At 45.0% G+C, this 21342-nt stretch overlaps 1 protein-coding gene and 1 pseudogene across 2 annotated transcripts; both read right to left on the bottom strand.

Annotated features, from left to right (window-relative positions):
* Positions 1 to 7118: 7118 nt before the first annotated feature.
* The window catches only part of LOC101615250, a 54777-nt pseudogene continuing 40553 nt past the window's right edge, over positions 7119 to 21342 (bottom strand).
* C2H8orf33 (chromosome 2 C8orf33 homolog) lies at positions 18162 to 20289 on the bottom strand. Of its 2 annotated transcripts, none has more exons than XM_045143147.1 (5): positions 20193 to 20289; positions 19834 to 20112; positions 19410 to 19494; positions 19113 to 19259; positions 18162 to 18690 (listed from the first exon to the last, which is right to left on the bottom strand). In XM_045143147.1, the coding sequence occupies exons 1-5, from the start codon at positions 20196 to 20198 to the stop codon at positions 18554 to 18556; spliced, it is 654 nt and encodes a 217-aa protein (XP_044999082.1). In that variant the 5' UTR covers positions 20199 to 20289; the 3' UTR covers positions 18162 to 18553. The 2 variants fall into 2 exon arrangements, with proteins under 2 accessions (XP_044999082.1, XP_044999083.1); XM_045143148.1 differs by having other exon boundaries at positions 19840 to 20112.

Raw genomic sequence — 21342 nt, 5'->3', positions numbered from 1 at the left:
CTGCAAACGAACTCCAGACGCATGTGCCCCCATGTGCATCTGGCTAATGTGGGTCCTGGGGAATTGAGCCTTGAACCGGGGTCCTTAGGCTTCACAGGCAAGCGCTTAACCGCTAAACCATCTCTCCAGCCCCAAATGGACAATTATGTGGGCTGGTGGTGGTATCTTTTCTGGACGCTTGACCTCAAGCCTATTTTTTTTTTAAATTGTTGTTTCTGTATTTGATATTTTCATACATGTGTATAATGTATTTTTATCTTATTTCCCCCAATTTTCCTCTTGTCCTATCCCCCTCCCATTAATACGTGTCTTCTTTCCCAATCCTCATCTTATTTTCATGCCCTTTTTTTTTTCTCTGAGGTAGGGTCTCACTCTAGCTCAGGCTGATCTGGAATTCACTATGAAGTCTCAGGCTGGCCTTGAATTCATGGTGATCCTCCTACCTCTGCCTCCCAAGTGCTGGACCACACCTGGCCATTTCTTGCCTATTTTTAAACTATTGAGTTAAGTTATGGTTGCTTGATGATCGTGGGTGGAAGGTTATTACCATGAATAGGAAGCTTGCCAATGGCTACACCACTGATGAATTAACCCTTCCATCCAAGCTAACATTAGTTGTCATTAGCTACTGTAGGAGTAGCTGCAAGAGGACTTTTGCCAATCTTCTGGTTTGTCTATCTTCAGGAGTTTCCCTGTTGTTATCAATTCTAGTGGCCACCACTACCAGTTTGTAAAGGTTTTACCTTTGAGCCCATCCATAGGCTAAAGTTTTCTCTTAATATCTGGAACAGCTCGATTAACAAAGGCCATGTTAACTGCCATCTGGTTTGCAGGTGCCTCTGGATCCAGGGGTGGGGTGTAAGTTTTATAGGCCTCTAATAATCTCTCCAGAAAGGTGCCAGGAGAGTAATCCTTCCCTTGGATTATCTGACTTAACTTTTGACAAATTTGTGGACTTAGAAGCAGCCTGGAGACTATCCTTTAGAACCTGGTGGTAGCCTTTTAGCTGCTTCATACCTTCAGGTGAGTTGGGGTCCCATTCTCTTGGGCCTGGGCAAGAGGTGGGGAAAGTAGCATAAATGCGGGCTTCCTCAGTGGTCAGGCATCCATCCTTCCCTGGGCCTAGCGCCAGCACTCTCTCCAGATATGGTCCCTTTCCTTTGTGGTAAACAAAATCTGGATGCGCCCCTGGCATCCTCCCAGGCTGGTTGGTGAGTCAAGATGACAGTGTCAAGGAGGTCTATGAAAGCCTGAGGTTTCTCTGTAAATGAAGGGTTTTGCAGTTTCCAGTTATACAGGGACTGGTGGAAAAGGGGAAATAAGTGAGGTACCGACTCCCATCATCAGGTGGCCCAGTAGCTCGCAGAGGGAGGGCCACTGTGGTCGGGGGATGGGGCCCCCCTGAATGGGTATGGAGAGGACTAGAAGAGGGGTCCCCGGTGGGATCCGGGCCATAGATGAGGGCTGGGGAGACGGCTGGGCTCTGCCCTGCGGGGCTTGTGGCAGATTATGGGGAGGGGGATCTTCCTCAGGAGAGCCTGGTGGAGGAGTCCTTCTGGAGGCCGAGCCTTCCTCTCATTCCCCCTGGGTAGGATGGCAGACTGCTGGCAGGAGGAGCCAGAGGGTGGCCAAAAATGATGGTCTGGGTTTTCAGAATGAGATTCAAGTTAACAGTTCGCTCTGGTGGCCAGCCAGCCTGGAAGGCCGCCACTAAGGGAGCAAAAGGTCCAGAGGTTTCCAGGTTTCACTTTGGCCTCGAGACTGTTGCAGCTTCCTGAAACTCCTTAAAGTGGGAGAGAGCGAGATCAACGGGGTTGAGGGCTGAGAGGAGGAATGTCCCATGGTTAAAATAAAGTTGAGGGAGACAGAAAAATAAAGGGCGATGACAAAGATGAAGCGACGAAATGACAGTCACGAGAAGACAAGGCTGACACAGCAGAAGGGAGAGCGCTGTGCGGGCCGTCCACCAGTTAAATCCCTACACCAGTCCCAAAGGGTCTTAGGTGGATGACCCAATGTCCAGAGGAGGGGTCAGGGCATCCCCCGTCCCCTGCGGCTCTGAGACCAATAGTGCATCCGCCTGGTCTCCTTTGAGCCCCAGCTTGTCTAGACACCAAGAAAAAATAAAGAAGAAAAGAAAAAGAAAACTAGAAGGACTTACTGGTGGTCCAAAAACCAGGTCTCTCTTTTTACCTCAAATTGCATGATCCTGGACAAGCCCCCAAAATGTTGGGTCAGGGGTCACTCAAATAATGAGGCAGAGGTGGTTTGAGCTCAACAAAATCAGCAGACATTTATTATCACCATGGGGTAGGCACAAGCTGACGGATCAGGGACGCAGCCAGACTCGGGAGCAGGGTCTGCGACCCCGAGGGAGTGGCTCACAGGCCTTTTGAAGGAAAAAACCACAAACAGGTGCTAGGCAAACCGAGTAACAGTTTCATGGGGTGTTGGAGTGACCCTTAACAGGACTGCTGGGATCCAGGTGGGAGATACTTTGTGACCCTAGCTCAGGACCTAGTGGAACAGGTGCAGGATGTTGGCACATGAGAGTGAACTCGAGAAGGGATCTGACTTCTGATTGGTTGGCTCAGTTACAGGGAAATACCTTGTGGTTATTCCTGGAACTGCAGGTCAACAAGAGTATGACCAAAATGGAGAATTGTTAGCAAAATGGAGTCCCTATGTTTAACTTAGTCTTTTCAATAACATAACCGGAAGAAAGTTTTACAACCCTCCTTAGCTATCCTGCTTTTATATTCTTTACCCTCCATCTTCCACAAGGTTGCCTACGCCTTAAGAGGGGTGGTTTAGGTGTCCTGTTTGAGGCTGAGCACACAAATAGATAGACCCTTATTCTTGGCTATATATATATATTATTATATAATATTATATTATTATTATATATATATATACACACACACACACACATATATACATATACATACATATGCATACATGTATGTATGTGTGTGTGTATATATGTGTATATATATATATATATATATATATATTATTTAAAAGCAGAGAGATTGAGAGAAGAGAGAGAGAATGCACACACCAGGGCCTCCAGCTGCTGCAAATGAAGTCCAGATGCCTGCACCACCGTTCATCTGGTTTTATATAGGCTCTGGGTAATTGAACCCCAGTTGTCAGTCTTTTCAAGAAAGCACCTTAACCACTGAGCAATCTCTCCAGCCTCCAAACATTTTTTGTAGTTTTTTGAGGTAGGGTCTAGCTCCAGCCCAGGCTGACCTAGAATTCACTATGTAGTCTCAGAGTGGCCTTGAACTCATGGCAATCCTCCTACCTCTGCTTCCCCAATGCTGACATTAAGGGCCTGCACCACCATGCACAACAACACATTTTTTTTTTTGAGGTAGGGTCTCACTCTAGCCCAGGCTGACCTGGAATTCACTATGGAGTTTCAGGGTAGCCTTGAACTCACGGCGATCCTCCTACCTCTACCTCCTGAATGCTGGGATTAAAAGCGTGTGCCACCACGCCCGGCTGCACAGCAACACTTTTTAAAATACACATATACGAAAGAGAGACAGGGAATGGATGCTCTAGGGGCTTCTGTCACTGCAGCTGAACTCCAAACACATACATCACTATGTGCATTTGGATTTATAAGCATGCTGGTGAATTGAGCTTAAGCTATTAGGCTTTAAAGCACCTTTAACTGCTAAGCAATCTCTCCAACTCCTCAAACACTTTTCAAAATTAAAAAATTAAAAAAATTTTATTAACAAATTCCATTTTTAAAAAAAATTATTTATTTATTTGAGAGTGACAGACACAGAGAGAAAGAGAGAGGGAGAGAGAGAGAATGGGTGCGCCAGGGCTTCCAGCCTCTGCAAACGAACTCCAGACGCGTGTGCCCCCTTGTGCATTTGGCTAATGTGGGACCTGGGGAACCAAGCCTCGAACCGGGGCCTTAGGCTTCACAGGCAAGCGCTTAGCCGCTAAGCCATCTCTCCAGCCCACAAATTCCATTTTTAAACAAATTTTATTTAAAATCCCATGGTAATGCCCTCCCTCCCCACTTTCCCCTTTGAAACTGGGGATTGCCCTCCCTTCCCCTTTCATTCAGTCTCTCTTTTATTTTGATGTCATGATCTTTTCATCCCATTATGATGGTCTTGTGTAGGTAGTGTCAGGCACTGTGAGGTCATGGATATTATTTTGTGCCATTTTGTGTCTGGGGGGAACACATAGTAAGGAGTCCTACCCTTCCTTTGGCTCTTACATTCCACCACCTCTTCCACAATAGACCCTGAGCCTTGGAAGGTGTGATAGAGATATTACAGTGCTGAGCACTCCCGTCACTTCTTTCCAGCACCATGATGCCTTCTGAGTCATCCCAAGGTCACTGCCATCTGAAAGGAGAAGATTCTCTGCCAAAAGTGAGAGTAGCATTAATATAAGGGTATGAACATTAACAGAAGTGCTTACTGGGCAGTTTGATAAGCATAGTATATACATTTAGCCAGCCAGCAGCAGATGTTACACCCCTAGGGCTCATGACTACCCCTGTTTTAAGTTTTCAGTATCAGGGTTGTATTCCCTCCCATGGAGCGGGCCTCCAGTCCAATTAGAGGGCAGCTGGTTTCCACCATGACAAATGTGCCACTATTGCACCTGTTTGCTCATTTGGCCTGGCTGTCAAACAAAACTAAAAATTTTTAAAATATTTTTAATAGCCAGGTGTGATGGTGCATACCTTTAATTCCAGCACTTGGGAGGCAGAGGAAGGAGAATCACTGAGAGTTTGAGCCCACCCTGAGAGTACATAGTGAATTTCAGGTCAGCCTGGGGTAGAGTGAGACCCTACCACAAAAATTTTTTATTTATTGCAAGGAGAGAGAGAGAATGGGCATGCCAGGGCCTCTAGCCACTGCAAATAAACTACACATGCATGTGCCACTTTGTGAAATTGGCTTTACATGGGTACTGGGGAATTGAGCCTGGGTTGTTAGGCTTTGCAGGCAAGCACCTTAACTGATAAGCCATCTCTCCAGCCCAAAATTAAATTTTAATTGTTAAGCCTATTTCTTTAGCTCTCCTTGTGACTCTGAGAGTCTAGTGAACAGTAAGTGAAAATACCTTAACATAGGCTACCAAGGACTAGAAAGTATGCACATACTGCAACATTGAGTATTTTTATTATTTTTTTCAAGGTAGGGTCTCACTGTAGCTCAGGCTGACCTGGAATTCACTATGTAGTCTCAGAGTGGCCTCAAACTCATGGCAGTCCTCCTAACTCTGTCTCCCAAGTGCTGAGATTAAAGGTGTGCACCACCAGGCCTGGATTTTGGCATTGAGTATTTTTAAAAATATTTTATTTCTTTGCAAGCAGAGAGATATAGGGGGGAGGGGGAACAAGAGGAAGAATGGGCGTACCAGGGCCTCTCATTACTACAAATGAACTCCGGACACATGTGCCACTTTGTGCATCTGGCCTATGTGGGTACTGGGGAATTGAACCCTGGTTGTTAAGCTTTATAGGCAAGTGCCTTAACCACTGAACCATCTCTTCAGTCGCCCCCATTTTTTGTTTTTATTTTTTAAATTTATTTATTTGAGAGCAACAGAGAAAGAGGCAGAGAGAGAAAGAGAGAGAGAGAGAGAGAGAGAGGGAGAGAACGGGCATGCCAGGGCCTCCAGCCACTGCAAACGAACTCCAGATGCATGCACCACCTTGTGCATATGGCTTATGTGGGTCCTGGGTAATTGAGCCTTGAACCAGGGTCCTTAGGCTTCACAGGCAAGTGCTTAACCATCTCTCTAGCACCCCCCTTTTTGTTGAGGTAGGATTTCACACTATCCCAGGCTGACCTGGAATTCACTATGTAGTCTCAGGGTGTTCAGGTCACCTGAACTCATGGTGATCCTCTTACCTCTGCCTCCTGAGTGCTAGGATTAAAGGCATGTGCTACCATGCCTGGTTTTCCAGCCTTTTTTTTTTTTTTTTAAATTCTGTCTTCACAGTATTTTTCAGCAATAACTCAAGTGCATAGTACTTGAGTTATTATATAATGTTGTATAATATAGTACTTGAGTTATTATATAATACATTCCGCCCAAGAACCTGGGGAAGGATCCTTTGTAGTTATGGGACATGCTCAGAAACCACACCACTGTACTTAGGCAAGAACACTGCAGAATAGAATAAGCCCTTGGTCACAGAACACATCTCAACTCCTGCAAGAACTTTGAGCCTCTGAGAAAAGGCTTGCCTTGAACATTACCTGTCCTCACAGCTGTTTCTGATGCTGTTCTATGAGGTACAAAAACTGAAGGATAGGGCCTGTGGCACAACACAGCAGTGAGGAGAAGGGAAGCTGACCTGACTAAGCACATGCATAAAAACAGGACAGCAGGGGAGACTTGGTGCAAATTAAAGGATAAGAAGGGCCAGAAATTGGAGTACTACCTCAGAGGAGGATGTCAGAAGAATGGATCTGTAAAGCCTCCAATTTGATCTTATGTAAACATATCAATGACAGATACTGAGTAAAAACTTACTCCTTTTGACTAATTGTCAAAAAAAATTACTTAGGTCATCTCTAGCCAAAAATCACTTTAAAAAGATGTATTTATTTGCAAGGATAAAGAAATGAGAGAGAGATAGAAAAATTGAGAGACGAAGAGAAAGAACAGGTACACCAAGGCTTCTAGCCACAGGAAACTCCAGATGCATGTTCTGCTTTGTGCATCTGGCTTTATGTGGGTCCTGGGGAACTAAATCTAGGTTATTAGGCTTTTCAGGCAAGCACCTTAGCTGCTAAGCCATCTCTCCATCTACATTTTAATCTTGGTAGGTTTGTTTACAATAATAAATATGCAGCCTTCATAATTTCTTCCTCCTCACATTACTCTGCCCACAAACTAAAAAACAACAAACAAACAAAACAGATGAATTGGCAGCAACAGCAAGAGAAAAGAACTTTGAGGGACATTTCAAAGGAGGGATCCAGGCTTGGTGGTTGCTAAAGATGGGGTAGAGGGCAGTGAGCCTGGGTTTTAGGCCCGGGAGTGGGCAGAGGCTGAAAGGTTCAGAGGAGTCAGAGATGAACCATGGATCAATTTCATTCATCCCAGCTCACAAGCTACTACTTGGTGTGAATCAACTGGTGTTTAACCAACTGTGACCATGGCTGAAGGCTTTCCCGCAAGTGGAGCTGTTGTAGGGCTTCAGTCCAGTGTGAATCCTTTTGTGTCCAGTGTGAATCCTTTTGTGCTGGATTAAGGCTGAATGCCATTGAGAAGGCCTCTCCTCCCTCTGGATTATTTGATGTTGAATGAAGTGTGAGCTCTGGCTGAAGCCCTTACCACATTCAAGACATATGTAAGGCTTCTCACTAGTATGAACTTTCTGGTGGTGAATGAGATTTGAATTTCAGTTGAAGACTTTGCCACACTGGTTACATTCATGGAGTTTTAACCCATTATGAATTCTCTGGTGCTGAATGAAGGTTGAAGTCTGGCTCAAGGTTTTCCCACAATGGGTATATTCATAAGCCTTCTCTCCAGTGTGGACTCGGTGGTGAAGAATGAGATTGGAACTGTGACTAAAGGTCTTTCCACATTCATGGCACTCATAGGGTTTGTCTCCAGTATGCACACATTGATAGTGGATGAGGGCTAAGCTATGGCTGAAGGCCTTCCCATAGACACTATATCCATATAGTTTCTCTCCTGTGTGGATTATCTGATGCTTCCTACACACAGAACTGTAACTGAGGGCTTTCCCATATATGTTGCCTACATGAGGCTTCTCTCCAGTATGAATTCTCTGATGCCAAATCAGGCTGGAACTCTGGCTAAATGCCTTCCCACAGTCATTGCATTTATAAAGTTTCTCTCCCATGTGAATCCTGTGATGTTTAATGATGTTGGAAATATGACTGAGTAGTTTGCCACAATCATTGCACTCATAAGGTTTCTCTCCAGTGTGAACCCTCTGATGTTTCCTGGGATGTGCACTCTGGTTAAAGGCCTTCCCACATTTGTTATGTTATGGGGTTCGGTGTCACACAAGTAAGACCATCAACTCACGGATTGTGAGGCAAAATTTTATTGCGTAAAAAAGGAAAAAGAAGATCTGGTATACCAGGTCTTGCCCCAGAGGAAATCTTGGGTGTGTGGGGGGAGGGCAGCTGTGAACTGTTCAGAGTGTCAGCTTTTATTGGAAATTACCACATGATGATAGAAAAACAAAACAAAACAAAACAGGATTGGAGTTAAACCCTAAATCACAATTTACATGTGACAGTTACAGCCATAACAGTAAAAAAAGGAACTTGTAAACAGATCTGTTGGTCAGTTACAGGAAGTGCCAAGTAGGGGGTATGAGATAGGCCTGTGACCAGAGGTCCCACTTATCTTTCTTCAGGAAGCACCACCTGGGGGGTGCGAGGTAGGCCTGTGCCCAGAAGTCCCGCTTATCCTTAGGAAGAATCACCTGGGGGATGCGAGGTAGGCCTGTGCCCAGAAGTCCCGCTTATCCTTAGAAGAATCACCTGGGGGATGCGAGGTAGGCCTGTGCCCAGAAGTCCCGCTTATCCTTAGGAAGAATCACCTGGGGGATGCGAGGTAGGCCTGTGACCAGGAGTCCCCCTTATCCTTAGGAAGCACCACCTGGGGGTGCGAGGTAGGCCTGTGACCAGGAGTCCCGCTTATGCAGGGCCCTGGAAATGCTATTCATCCCAGCAGAGCCTCCTGATCTGCCATCAAAAGAGCCTCCTGACTTCTATATTTCTCTGGGCTAGGTATAAAGAAATGTAGAGAAATATTACATTTTGTTTTCTTTACATTCCCCCCTCTGACATGGCACTGAGTTAAATCTTTAACTTGTGAGGGATAATGTCTAGGGTTTGTTCAGTTTTAGATAGGGGGCATACTGTGTTCATAATACTGTAAGTTTAGTAGAACTAATTTTATTTTTTATACATATGTACTTAGAGTATTAGTAGTGCAGGGTCCTATGGTAAGGCCTAAGAGCAGTAGTACCAAGCGGCCAGCCACAGAAGGGACAAGGGAAGTTCGTCATGGAGACCCACTAAACATAGACTGAAACCAATTGTTATTTTATGTAAAGCCATATATAGGCCCCCTTGTTTTATAAAAGCTAAGTCTAATTCTCTTTTACTTTGTCCCCTTCACTTTCACAGCCAGTGGAGTTGGAGAAGCCAAGTAACTAAAGGTTTAGAGAACAAGGTGGTGAGGTCCTCAGCCTTGTAGCAGTCAAACAGCTGCTTGTTTGAGTTTTAACATTTTGTTTAACAACATTTGATTCATTAACAACAGCAAAACCCCAACATTCTCAAGACCATATGTATCCCCCCCCCAAGTTCAGAAGTAATGAGATCTAAGGCAAGATGGTTTTGAAGTACCACATCTGTTAGAGAGTTCAATTGTCTCTGGAGAGATTTGAGACTGTTGGTCACCCAAGGCACTCAGAGACAGCATCACACTGAGGCCCACCATCAGAGGGCTGAAAATCTCTCTTGGTTCATGCAGATGGAGCTTGTAGGCCACGTTTTTAGACCACTTTTTTTTTTTTTCCTCGCAGAGATATACCTGTGAAACAAGACTGGGGAACAAAATGTGGGAGAGGAAATATTTATGCATGGGGTGGTTACTCCCTTAGCACCAAAGGAGAGCAGGTGTCTTGACACAAATCGTCCTGGTTATGGAAATATTTAGCAGGCATTTAGCTTTGGTTGGGCTTAGAGCTGGACAGGCATCTATGGTTGCTTTTCTTTATTATAGAATTAGAACTATGAGGAAAAATGTCTTAAGGCTATATTTAAGTGTTTTTTATCTTTGGTTATACATTTCTCTCTGAGTGTTTAAGACAAAGCAGCCAAAATTTAATCAAGGATTAATTTTGGAGGTCACTAATGGCTCTCTAAAGAGACTTTAGGAACCCAGGAGTAATCCTATAGCTTACTGGTGTTTTCTGTCTGTTATGATGAGTCAGAGCCATGCTGGCCAGGTAGTTTTCTCTTCTTTGGGAACTCAGGAGGACTGATTGCTCCTCAATTGTGACTCTCATGTTTCAGACTTTACACCAATTTTGTTTGAGTCTCTGTATCCTCCCTGCTCAGGAAGACATGTGACTTACCAGAGGGCCAGTGTAGAAGTGTCCCATCATATCCAGTGGTCTCATGACCTGGGAGCACAGGCCAAAATATTGGCGCTTTGTGCTCCAATGATTCCAATTGGCTTTGGCTTCTACAAAGGTGATTAAAACACTTAGAAAGGAAGTTACACTAGTCTGGATGTATGTACATATAGAGCACATTTGATTACTGAAATAGATTTGGTTAAAGAATGGCACAGGAGGGAAGTCCGAGGCCGGCAGACATGGTGGCGCCCTGGCTCCTCGGGGTGCTGGCGGCCGTGTCGCTGCCGTGGCTCCCCGGCAGCCGGGCGGCGGCTCCGGTGGAGGATCAAGCAGAACAGTTCTTTAGAAGTGGTCATACAAACAACTGGGCTGTTTTGCTCTTGGTTTGGTGATTTCTACCAGCAGTATGAACCTGACTGCAATAGTAAAGTGGTCCTGAGGAGTGGGATTGCTGCTAGACACCTGACTGTGTGGCTTTGGCCTTTTGGAGCTCATTTTCAAGAGCAATGTGGAAGGATTTGAAACCTAGGCCTCAGAGATAACTTGCAGTGCTGTAAGTATAGCTTGATGGACTATTCTGGTCAGAGTTGAAAGACCTGAATCCAGAAAGAACTCTGGACTGTGAGGTTTGGCTTATGAGGGTGAGAAAAAGCTTTGCTTGGACTGGCCTAGCAGTTTGTATGGGAAACTTGCATTTATGCCCGTATCCTGAGAAGTTGTGCAGGGTTGCTTTGCGTAGAAATGAACTGGTGTGAGCAGAGGGATTTGGCACAAAAAGAAAAATCTTTGGGTGAACTGCTGTCCATTCAGTTGCAATTGAGAGATTACAACCTTTGAGATTGGGCCACCTGACCTGTGTTGGGACAACAGGAAGAATGTAGACTCTTTTGAAGGGGCCTGAGTGCTCAAGGAGTGTCCTATTCTTCAGTCTGCTTTATTCCCCCCTGGATTAACAAATTGACACCCTACCTGGTATTGTGGAGTATAAGAAATGCAGGAAAGAGAGGATCATTGAGTTTGCAACACGGTCCTGTGCTTTGGAAATGGCTATGGTCAGTGTGAAGCAGGCTTGCTGGATGCCTGCGTGGAGACCCAGTGGAGCTATGAGAATGAACCATGGATTGCAGTGGAGACCCAGTGGAGATGCCGGGACCATGAGATGGCTGCTAAGGAGAGCTGCCAGCCCTGGATGAGTTTTCCAGGACTGTGAGTAGCCTAGCTGGAGGGGTGGAATTGGACCTCCGGAGACTGTTGCTGGTTAGAATTATCGGACTTGGATATTTGTTACTGACTAGAGTTGTTGGACTTGAAGGTACAGAGTTTGTTTTAAATCATGTATTGCTATGTCTTTGCTATGCCCAATGCCAACTTTTGCAATGTGAATGTTTCTTCTGTGCCATTATGGGTATTGGGGAGGATTTTTTGGTATTATGGCTCAGTTAAAAGATTTTGTACTATGGGGATGTTTGAACATCATTGGGATTGATAAAAACTATGGGGACTTTTAAAGTTGGTCTGATGCATTATATTTTACATCACGTTTGGATATCAGTTTATGGGGGCCAGGGGTGGAATGTGGTGGTTTGATTCAGGAGTCCCCCATAAACTTAGGTGTTCAGAATGCTAGGTTCCCAGCTGATGGAGATTTGGGAATTAACACCTCCTGGAGGCAGTGTATTGTTGGGGGTGGGCTTATGGGTGTTATAGCCAGTGTCCCCTTGCTAGTGTTTGGCACACTCCCCTGTTGCTATTGTCCACCTTATGTTGGCCAGGGGGTGATGTCCACCCTCTGCTCATGCCATCATTTTCCCTGCCATCATGGAGCTTCCCCTTGAACCTCTAAGCCAAAATAAACCATTTTCCCCCCACACACACAAAAAAAGAATGGCACAGGAGCTTTTAAAATCATTTTGTCCAATCTTTTAAAATTTTGTTGTACTGTGGCAGAATAAGCCATATCTGAGGCATAGAAAGCAGGCACATCTTACATTTTAACTCTTTAATAGCTATAAAGGCAGAACCTGTTACCAGTCTTGAAAACAATACTAATTAATTTACAAACAAACTAATCTAGAAAGTGTCAGAAAAGGACAGTAAGACAGTGTGAAGTCTTAGCACCTGTGTTTGAAATCATCTTTGAATAGTTCAGGTACCTGTGTGGGTACCAATTACCCAGAGAACATTGGAAACAAAACCAGAGCTTGAAATAATTTTTCTCACATGAGTATCATTGCTTGAGCATGAGGCTGTACCCTAAAGTAGGGAATATGTCTTAAGAGTTAATTTTGTTAAAAGCCCTGAACTTAAGATGCCAGAAGTGAGACAGTTACTTTAAATACAATAGAGCAGAATCTGGCCTTAGTTAAGCCAAAACAGGCAGCTAAATTTTAATATAATCATTGATAAGTCTGTTTTGAAAGAAAAAACACTATTTGACAACCAATGGTTTTAGCTTAACCTTGATAGCCATTAAATTTATGTACCATAGAAATCCTAGTTTTGGTTGTCTCAGGATCCTCCACACTGATTTCCACAATGGCTGGACCAGATTGCATTCCCACCAATAGTGCAGAAGGGTTCCTCTTTTTCCACATCCTTGCCAGCATTTATGGTCATTTGTTTTCAGGATGGTGGCCAACCTGACAGGAGATGGAATCTCAACGTAGTTTTAATCTGCATTTCCCTGATGACTAGGGATGTAGAACATTTTTTTAGATGCTTATATGCCATCTGTATTTCTTCTTTTGAGAACTCTCTATTTAGTTCTTGTTGCAGTCCAGTTCGCATTGCTGCTAGAAATCACCCAGCCAAAAGCAGCTTCTGGGAAAAAGAGATTTATTTTGGCTTACAGGCTTGAGGGGAAGCTCCACGATGGCAGGGGAAAATGATGGCATAAGCAGAGGGTGGACATCACCCCCTGGCCAACATAAGGTGGATCATAGCAACAGGAGAGTGTGCCAAACACTGGCATGGGGAAACTGGCTATAAAGCCCATAAGCCTGCCCCCAACAATACACTCCTTCCAGGAGGCATTAATTCCCAAATATCCATCAGCTGGGAACCTAGCATTCAGAACACCTAAGTTTATGGGGGACACCTGAATCAAACCACCACAGTTCCATAGCCCATTTTAATTATTTGATTTCTTATTTAATTTTTTGAGTTCTTTGTATATCCTAGATATTAATCCTCTTATCAGATGTATAGTTGGCAAAGATTTTTTTCCCATTCTGTAGGTTGCCTCTTTCCTCTATTATTTTTCAAGGTAGGGTCCTACTATCACAGGCTGACCTGGGATTCACTATGTAGTCTCAGAGTGGCCTCGAACTCACAGCAACATTCTTACCTCTGCCTCCCAAGTGCTGGGATTAAAGGCATGCACTACCATGCCCGGTTTATCCCAAAGTAAATTGGTTCTGACTTGCTACATTCCATCTGTGATCAGAGGACTGTTATCAGTATAGCCTTACCTGAGGCAGATGCAGCATGTTCTCGGAACTTCAGTTAGTAATAGCTATCTGAGAGACCTGTCAGTATTATAGTACCAGCACTATTGTTCCATATCTTATGTATCCATTTTCTTTTTGTGCACAAACTTTTTCAATTTTTGGGAGCTCTGTTCCATTGTACTCTTTCTTCTACCTGAACTTCTTATCTAACCTGATTTCCTATATTTTTCCTAGTAATTGCAAGTCTGCTTTCAAAGGTTATACTGGTTCATCAGACTTTTTTTTTTTTCCCCCTGAGGTATGGTCTCACACTAGCCCAGGCTGATCAGGAATTCACTATGTAGTCTTAGGGTGGCCTTGAATTCACAATGATCCTCCTACCTCTGTCTCTGAAGTTCTGGGATTAAAGGCATGTGCCATCACACTCTGTTGTCATTCAGACTTTTATTTTAAGACTTTCAGTTTTTCTTTAAATATTTTATTTGAGAGAGATGAGAGTCAGGTAGAGAGAGAGTGGGTGGACCAAGGCCTCTAGCCACTGTAAATAAACTCCAGATGCATATGCCACATTGTCCATCTGGTTTATATGTGTGTTGGGGAGTCAAACCTGGATCCCTATGCTTTGCAAGCAAGCACCTTAACCACCAAGCCCTCTCTCCAGCCTGACACTTAGTTTTGAAGAGCATTCTAGCTAATTTTTTGTTCTTTGGCTGGTCTTCATCAAGGTCTGCTATGATTTTGAGGAAGATGACAATCTTCCTTAGTAGTCCATTCCAATATGGACTCTGCTGTTTCTCGACTGATTAATATTTATAACCTTTGGTTTTGCCACCAGTAGCTTCTCTTTATTCTCTCAACCATCCTCCAAAGATTATTGACCCATTGAGTGTCTACCTTGGGTTTCCTAAACCATCCCTTCAGGCAGTTCATCTCTTTCGATTTTAAGCAGAGTGGCCAGTCCCTAGCCTCACTTAGTTTCTTATTCCAGTATCACTGGATTTTCCAGCTGAGTGTGCTCTTGTGAGAAGCCTAGCCTCTCTCAACCCACTGAAATATCCTTTTAGCATACCGCCCTCAGACCATTAATAGCAGCAGGTATTAGGGGTATCCTGCCAACTATGCCAGCTGTCACATGTAAGAGTCATGACTTGAGGTGAGTTACCAGGCAGGAATCAGGTCACTTTGCAGATCACACAATTTAACACTTCACACCTGAAAACTAAGCTAATGATGTCCTAAGTTAACAGCTCTCCACTGTGGTGTGTGCCTTAGCTAGACCTCACCTAGTCCAGTAGCCATATGGGGTAGCTGCACAGCCCAGCTCAAGGGTTCAGAATGAGGCTAGATCTCCCCAGGATGATTGTAAGGTTTGAAAATGACCAAGACCATGCAAGACCACTCTGAGGCAGGGAAACTTCTTTATTGAGGCACGAGCTGCTGGGCTGTCTCACAGAAGAAACAGTCAAGTCTGGATGGTTTGTGTTTATATGTAGTTTTTCCTTCTTGGGAAGAGGAACAGGGGACAAAAGAAGTGAGGAACTAATCAATAAGAGAATGGATTGCTGTCAGAAGAGTGTGCTCTCTTAAGACAAGACTGGCAGGAAAATCTGTGGCAATGTAAATATCTTAGTTGTTTCCTGGAGTTGCATCAATCAAGCTGCTGTTGTTTGCTTTCTTCATCCTGACTCCATTTTGGGACTCTTGTCCTACCTAACAATGACCTCACCAGATTCTGGTTCACCACACTACGAAGTGCTGGCAGCGAGATGAGCTGCCAGGGCACAGGGTCAATACCTTTTATGTTGGTTGTGGAGGAAGTAGCAGAAAGTACAGGATCAACGTTCCAGGAGTCAGCCAGTGGGCATCACTGGGGTACTGGATCCCAGTTTTAGCTGCTCCAAGGGGCCACTTTCATGCCCAATTTTGATGGTCTGTCTTCCTTAACCAGAATGCCAACTGTGGGCAGGAGTGTGGTGTGCCTATGTATGTTTGAGCTTCCCTACTTCAACTTCTGACGCATTTACATCTTGTCCATAGTGCAGCCATGTTTGTGATTTTAGTCTTTATATGCTACAGGGCCTTGTTTATATCATACATCACACAGTGTGCAATGTGCACTGCAAAGCCCTGTTTACTCTTATCTATGCCAGACATTGTGTGACCCACGTTCAGTGTAGTGTTCCTGACAAAACCTCTTCCCTTTTGCCCCACTGACTGGGTACTTGGGGTAGGTACAATCTTCCTGGTTCTCTGGCGTCATTCCCCCTATGAGGAAAAGGTTTTAGAGGCCAGTTTGAAAGGAAGCAGTATTCATCTCTGGCAGAGAGCAGGCTTTTATTTGGAGGTTGCAGAGGGACACATTTCAGCACTCTTAGGACTGGAAATATCAAGTGTGCTGGTAGCTTTTTGCAGGGGACTTTTATCTTGCTGACAGGGTAGAGGGAGGTGTGGAGATCAAGCAAATTGGAAAAAGGGTAATCTTTGCTGAGGCTAAGCCTGGGTACAGGGAAACTGAATCCTGGGTGGCGCTTCTTGAAGATAGGAAACTCAGTTTCTCCAAAGATTAAAAGAAAATCCCTCATGGTCTGATCTGATACAAACTTGTGATTTGTCTTATGTTGTGAATCCCCATTACTTTGTCTTAATCTAAATAAAACCTGAGTATAGTCAGTGGGGGTAGCACTCAAACACATCTCCCTGACCCCCCACTAACTCATATTTTGCCCACTGTGTGTTCATTTCACGTTTATCCTGACACTGCTGGAAGGTGTATACAGGGAGCAGTGAGGCCGGGGTGGTGGAAACAAACTTTCTTCTGAGATAGCCCACCAGGTATCCAGCTTCCTAAGGTCATAAGTCTACTTTCCTTGGCATCCAGCAGTAATATGTTGAATTTCTGAGAGCCTCAATAGAGATTTGTTAACTCCTTCACCCTCCACCAACAGTGTCTTCAGCTTCTTTATTTTGACCTTGCTTTGTTTTCATATTTTAAGAATATGGAGCTTAGCCAGGTGGATTGCCGTGAGCTTGAGGCCACCCTGAGACTACATAGTTAATTCCAGGTCGGCCTGAGCCAGACCCTATCTTGAAAAATCAAAACGACAACAAACCAAAAGAGCATAGGGTTAAATCTCTATCTCCTAGCTTAATGATTACAGATACCAGTGCTTGATCAAGTAGGCAAGCTGTCAACAAAGGGATTTGGGGATTTAATGCTTCCTGTTTACTTACACCTTTGCAGTTTGTAAAGTCGTCTTTTTTTTTTAAAGTTTTATTTATTTATTTATTTGAGAGCGACAGACACAGAGAGAAAGACAGATAGAGGGAGAGAGAGAGAATGGGCGCGCCAGGGCTTCCAGCCTCTGCAAATGAACTCCAGACGCGTGCGCCTCCTTGTGCATCTGGCTAACATGGGACCTGGGAAACTGAGCCTGAACTGGGGACCTTAGGCTTCACAGGCAAGCGCTTAACCGCTAAGCCATCTCTCCAGCCCTAAACTCGTCTTGTTTAAAGCATTCTTTTAAATATTGAAAATGGACAAATATTTCTCCAGCATTATATGCTGTTTGCTAAGCTACACCAGTCATTGCTGAGGCTTGGTCTTGCCTGAATCGCAAATTTGACCTCATGTTTGCCAAGCTTGTCTTTGTACACTAGTATGTGGGTGAGAGAAGATACTAGGAGTAGAAAGCAGGGCAACATCCAAATCTAGAGACTCCCCAAGCTGTGAGAGGTCCTGTGAGGGAGAATCCACAGGATGAGTCTCATATTCAGGTTCAAATGTATGTGAAGGACCTGATTGGCTGGTGGGCCTGGGAGGAGAGCTCAGACTCAGGAAACACCAGCCTGAAACAGAGGCAAGCCTGGGAAAAGTTGAGGAAGAACCACAAGCCGCTCTATTGCCATCTAGAATCAGACTCAAATTCTGTTCTCTCTCCAGGCGTGACATCTATGTTCCTTTGGGCTTGTGTCTGATTATTTTAAGATTACTTTGCTTCTAACCTCTACCATTACATCACCTGAAAATCTTGATTCAATGGAAATGAGGGCCTAGGAAAGATCCCAACATTTACAAACCGCTGGCTAGGATCATTAGAATCTCTTTGGCTTTTACAAACAGAACCTTGCTTGGTAGAGGCCACCCTGGCTTCATGAGGATGGCATCTACTCAGATATGAAGGCAACATGGACAAAGGCCAAATACTGCTTTGAGAGCTGGGCCAAGCAGTGCCAGATCCCTGCCTCAATTTACTTCCTTTAACACATTCTTTTTTTTTGAAAAAAGTTTTTTAATGTTTATTTTTGTTTTCATGTGTGTATGTGTGTGTGTGAGAGAGAGAGGGAGACAGAGACAGTGGTGGTGGGGGGGGAGGGAGGGCAGGGTCTCTTCCTGCTGCAAATGAACGCTCATCAGCATTATGTGGGTGCTGGGTAATTGAACCTGGGCCAGCTGTAAGCAAGCGCCTTAAACTGCTGAGCCATCTCTCCCAGACAACATAGTTATATTCATTATCCACTTTACTTTTCAAAAAAAAAACACTTATTAGGGTGATGTAACACATGAAGCATTGAACCACTGGCCAGGATATTCTTTCAGAAATGAGCCCAGGTATAACTGCATAGGTTTCCCACAAATCATTATTACCAAAAGCTATCCAAATCCTTGAGGCTGAGTAAAATATTCTTTCTACAATCCAGCGAACATTTGCTTAAGCTTATCAGTAAATTTTCAAAATGCATCTCTCTTCTGACAGGACCAATTCATATTTTTAAAAGCACAACCGACACATGAGGTCTTGTGCTCATCTGTAACTTTCACACCTGCCCAACAGCTCCGGGTCCACAGACCAGTTAGGGATAAACTAACCCCACTTCTGCTGAAGAGAATTCCTGGAAAAGCCTTGCATTCAAGACAAATCCTCACATCATCCTGGGGGAGAAGAGTATTCCAGAACATGGGGAGAGATTAAAAGAAATTGAATCTAAATTCATTAGTTTTGTCCAGAGTGACCTTGGTTCCTCCTGCTGGACGACATCTGCAGACCTTTTGGCTCTTCTTTCTGGTGGCTTCACCTACAGGCTGTACATGGGCTGAGTGGGCAGCTGTTGGTGATAAGGGGGACCAAAAAAATCAGAACTGAAGAGTATAGCTAACATTACCCATGCAGTTGTGCCACAGCTCCAACTCTCTTACAAATGTATTTCAAAATTACAAATTAAATATCATCATTACTCCATTAAGTTGCCAAATAAAATCTAAGTAGATTGTTTTGCTCTCAAGTTATTTGGCTCCAGATATTACACTCAAAATAGTATTGTCGTTGTGTCCATTAGAGACGGCCAAGGCAAGCACCCCAAGCAGAACCAGGTAAACCAGGCTCTTTCTCCTCCCAGAATTTCTTTGCTTAGGCTTCCCTGATCCCATCCCCTATCAGCCTTGTTATTCTGGGCTTCTACTTCCTAGTTACTTTCTGCCTGCCTCCTTGATAGGCCTTTACTGAATCTATCACTTCCCAGCTTCTCACCAGCCCTTAAAGCCCGGAGGGCTTCCTGCCACTCGGCCTCCATCTGAGCCCTGTAGTCCCCAAACATGGAGCGCATCAGCTGTCTCTTCCTGGGCAAAGGGGTTCTTTCACTGCGCAGGATTCGGATTGCCCCAATAGCCTGCTCTTCTGCAGATAAAAATAAAGGACCGGTGATTTCATGCATACTCACCACCTACCAACATACTACAAAAGTAAGAAAACTATCTCTTGGCAGCACCAGCAAGTCAGCTCTGTTCCTGTCTGCCTCCCACTCAACTGTACAGAAAGGCTTCTCACTCTGTTTAGCGGTGGGTTTCTGCATCTTGAGGCCCAGCTCCAGCTGCTCCACGCACCAGGCGAGCTCTCGGGCCAGCTGCTCCGCCTGTGATGTAAAGAAAAGGAAGTGGGGCTGAAGAGGTGGCTTAGCCATTAAGGTATTTACCTGCAAACCCAAAGGACCCAGGTTCGATTCCCCAGGAACCACGTTAGCCAGATGCACAAGGTGGCACATGCGCCTTGAGTTCCTTTGCAGTGGCTGGAGGCCCTGGCGCACTCATTCTGTCTCTGTCTCTCTTCCCCTGTTAAATAAATAAAAACAAAATACTTATAAAGGAAGTGCCTGAGGGGCACCAGGACCCCACAATTCCTACCCCATCCCCTCAGCACCTTAATTCCACTTGCCGCCTACTCGTGCGTAGACTGACACCCAGAAAGCTCTCACCCTTGCCTGGGCTTCCGCGCTGGGCACAGATGCCTCTGCAGCGGGCGTCTCCGCGGTCTTCCCGCCTCCATCAGCTACAGAGGGCCTGTTCGGGACTTTCTTCTTCTTCTTCTTCTGTTTCCTTGAGACTGCGTCGCGGTTCCCTAGTAAGGGGGCGGCGTCCGGGAGGGTGGGACGCCCGGAACAGGGAAAGGCCGAAAGACCCGGGGTGCCGACTCCTTCGGTACTCGGGCGAGAGGGCGCTGGTGCCTCCGGGGCAGGACGCTGCAGCTCTACCGCCTGGAGCAAGGTGGGTAAAACAAGGGTCAGGGGGCACCAGCGCCCCACGTTTCACACCGGCGAGTCTGGCCACCACTCACCGCCATGGCGCAGCAGCCAACCGGAACCTGCGTAGGGCCGTTAGTGCCGCAGTGAATGCGCTTCTCTGGAAACGCAACTACGACTCAGGGTTCCGCGGGGGCGGGGGGCGGGGGGCGGGGCGGGGGCGCGGGGGGGGGGGGGGGGGGGGGGGCGGGGGGGGGGCGGGAGAGAAAGAGAGAGAGAAAGAGGGAGGGAGAGAATGGGCGCCTCAGAGATTACAACCACTGCAAACAAACTCCAGGCGCGTGTGCTACCTTGTGCATGTGGCTAACGTGGGTCCTGGGGAATCGAACCTGGTCCTTTGGCTTTGCAGGCAAATGCCTTAACCACTAAGCAATGCATCCAGCCCAAGTAGAATTTCTTAAAATATGCTCCTATTGCTATTTAAATTTCTGTGCTATCTGTTGCACCGATGCCTTTTTCACCTCTAATTTTATTAATTTTTACCTTTTCTCTCTTTCTTTTGGTTATATTTGCTAAGGGTTTATCAATCTTGTTTAGCCATTCAAACAGGACGAACTCTTTGTTTCATTGATTCTTTGGTCTCCTTTTTGGTTTCTATTTCATTAATTTCTGCCCTAATCTTTATTATTTCTGCATATGTACTGATTTTTGGTCTTCCTTGTTCTTCTTTTTCTAAGGCCTTAAGGTGAAGCATTAACATGTTTACTTGTGACCTTTCTAATTTCTTTTCTTTTCTTTTTTATTGTGGTGGTGTTGCACACTTTTTAAAAAATTATTATTTTTATTTTTTTTTCACAATTTTTTTTTTGTTTTTTTCGAGGTGGGGTCTCACTGTAGCCCAGGCTGACCTGGAATTCACTAAGGAGTCTCAGGGTGGCCTCAAACTCACGGCGATCCTCCTACCTCTGCCTCGCAAGTGCTGGAATTAAAGGCGTGCGCCACCACGCCCGGCTTTTTTTTTCCCACAATTTTTATTAACATTTACAATGATTATAAAAAATATCCCATGGTAATACCCTCCCTCTCCCCCTCGCCCCTTTCCCCATTGAAATTCCATTCTCCATTATATTACCTCCCCATCTCAATCATTGTAGTTACATATATACAATACCAACCTATTAAGTACCCTCCTCCCTTCCTTTCTTTTCCCTTTATGTCTCCTTTTCAACTTACTGGCCTCTGATA

This window comes from Jaculus jaculus, chromosome 2, assembly GCF_020740685.1.
Source record: "Jaculus jaculus isolate mJacJac1 chromosome 2, mJacJac1.mat.Y.cur, whole genome shotgun sequence".
NCBI lineage: Eukaryota > Metazoa > Chordata > Mammalia > Rodentia > Dipodidae > Jaculus > Jaculus jaculus.
The sequence above is the reverse complement of the archived record's forward strand: the minus strand, read 5'-3'. Positions and strand labels throughout refer to the sequence as shown.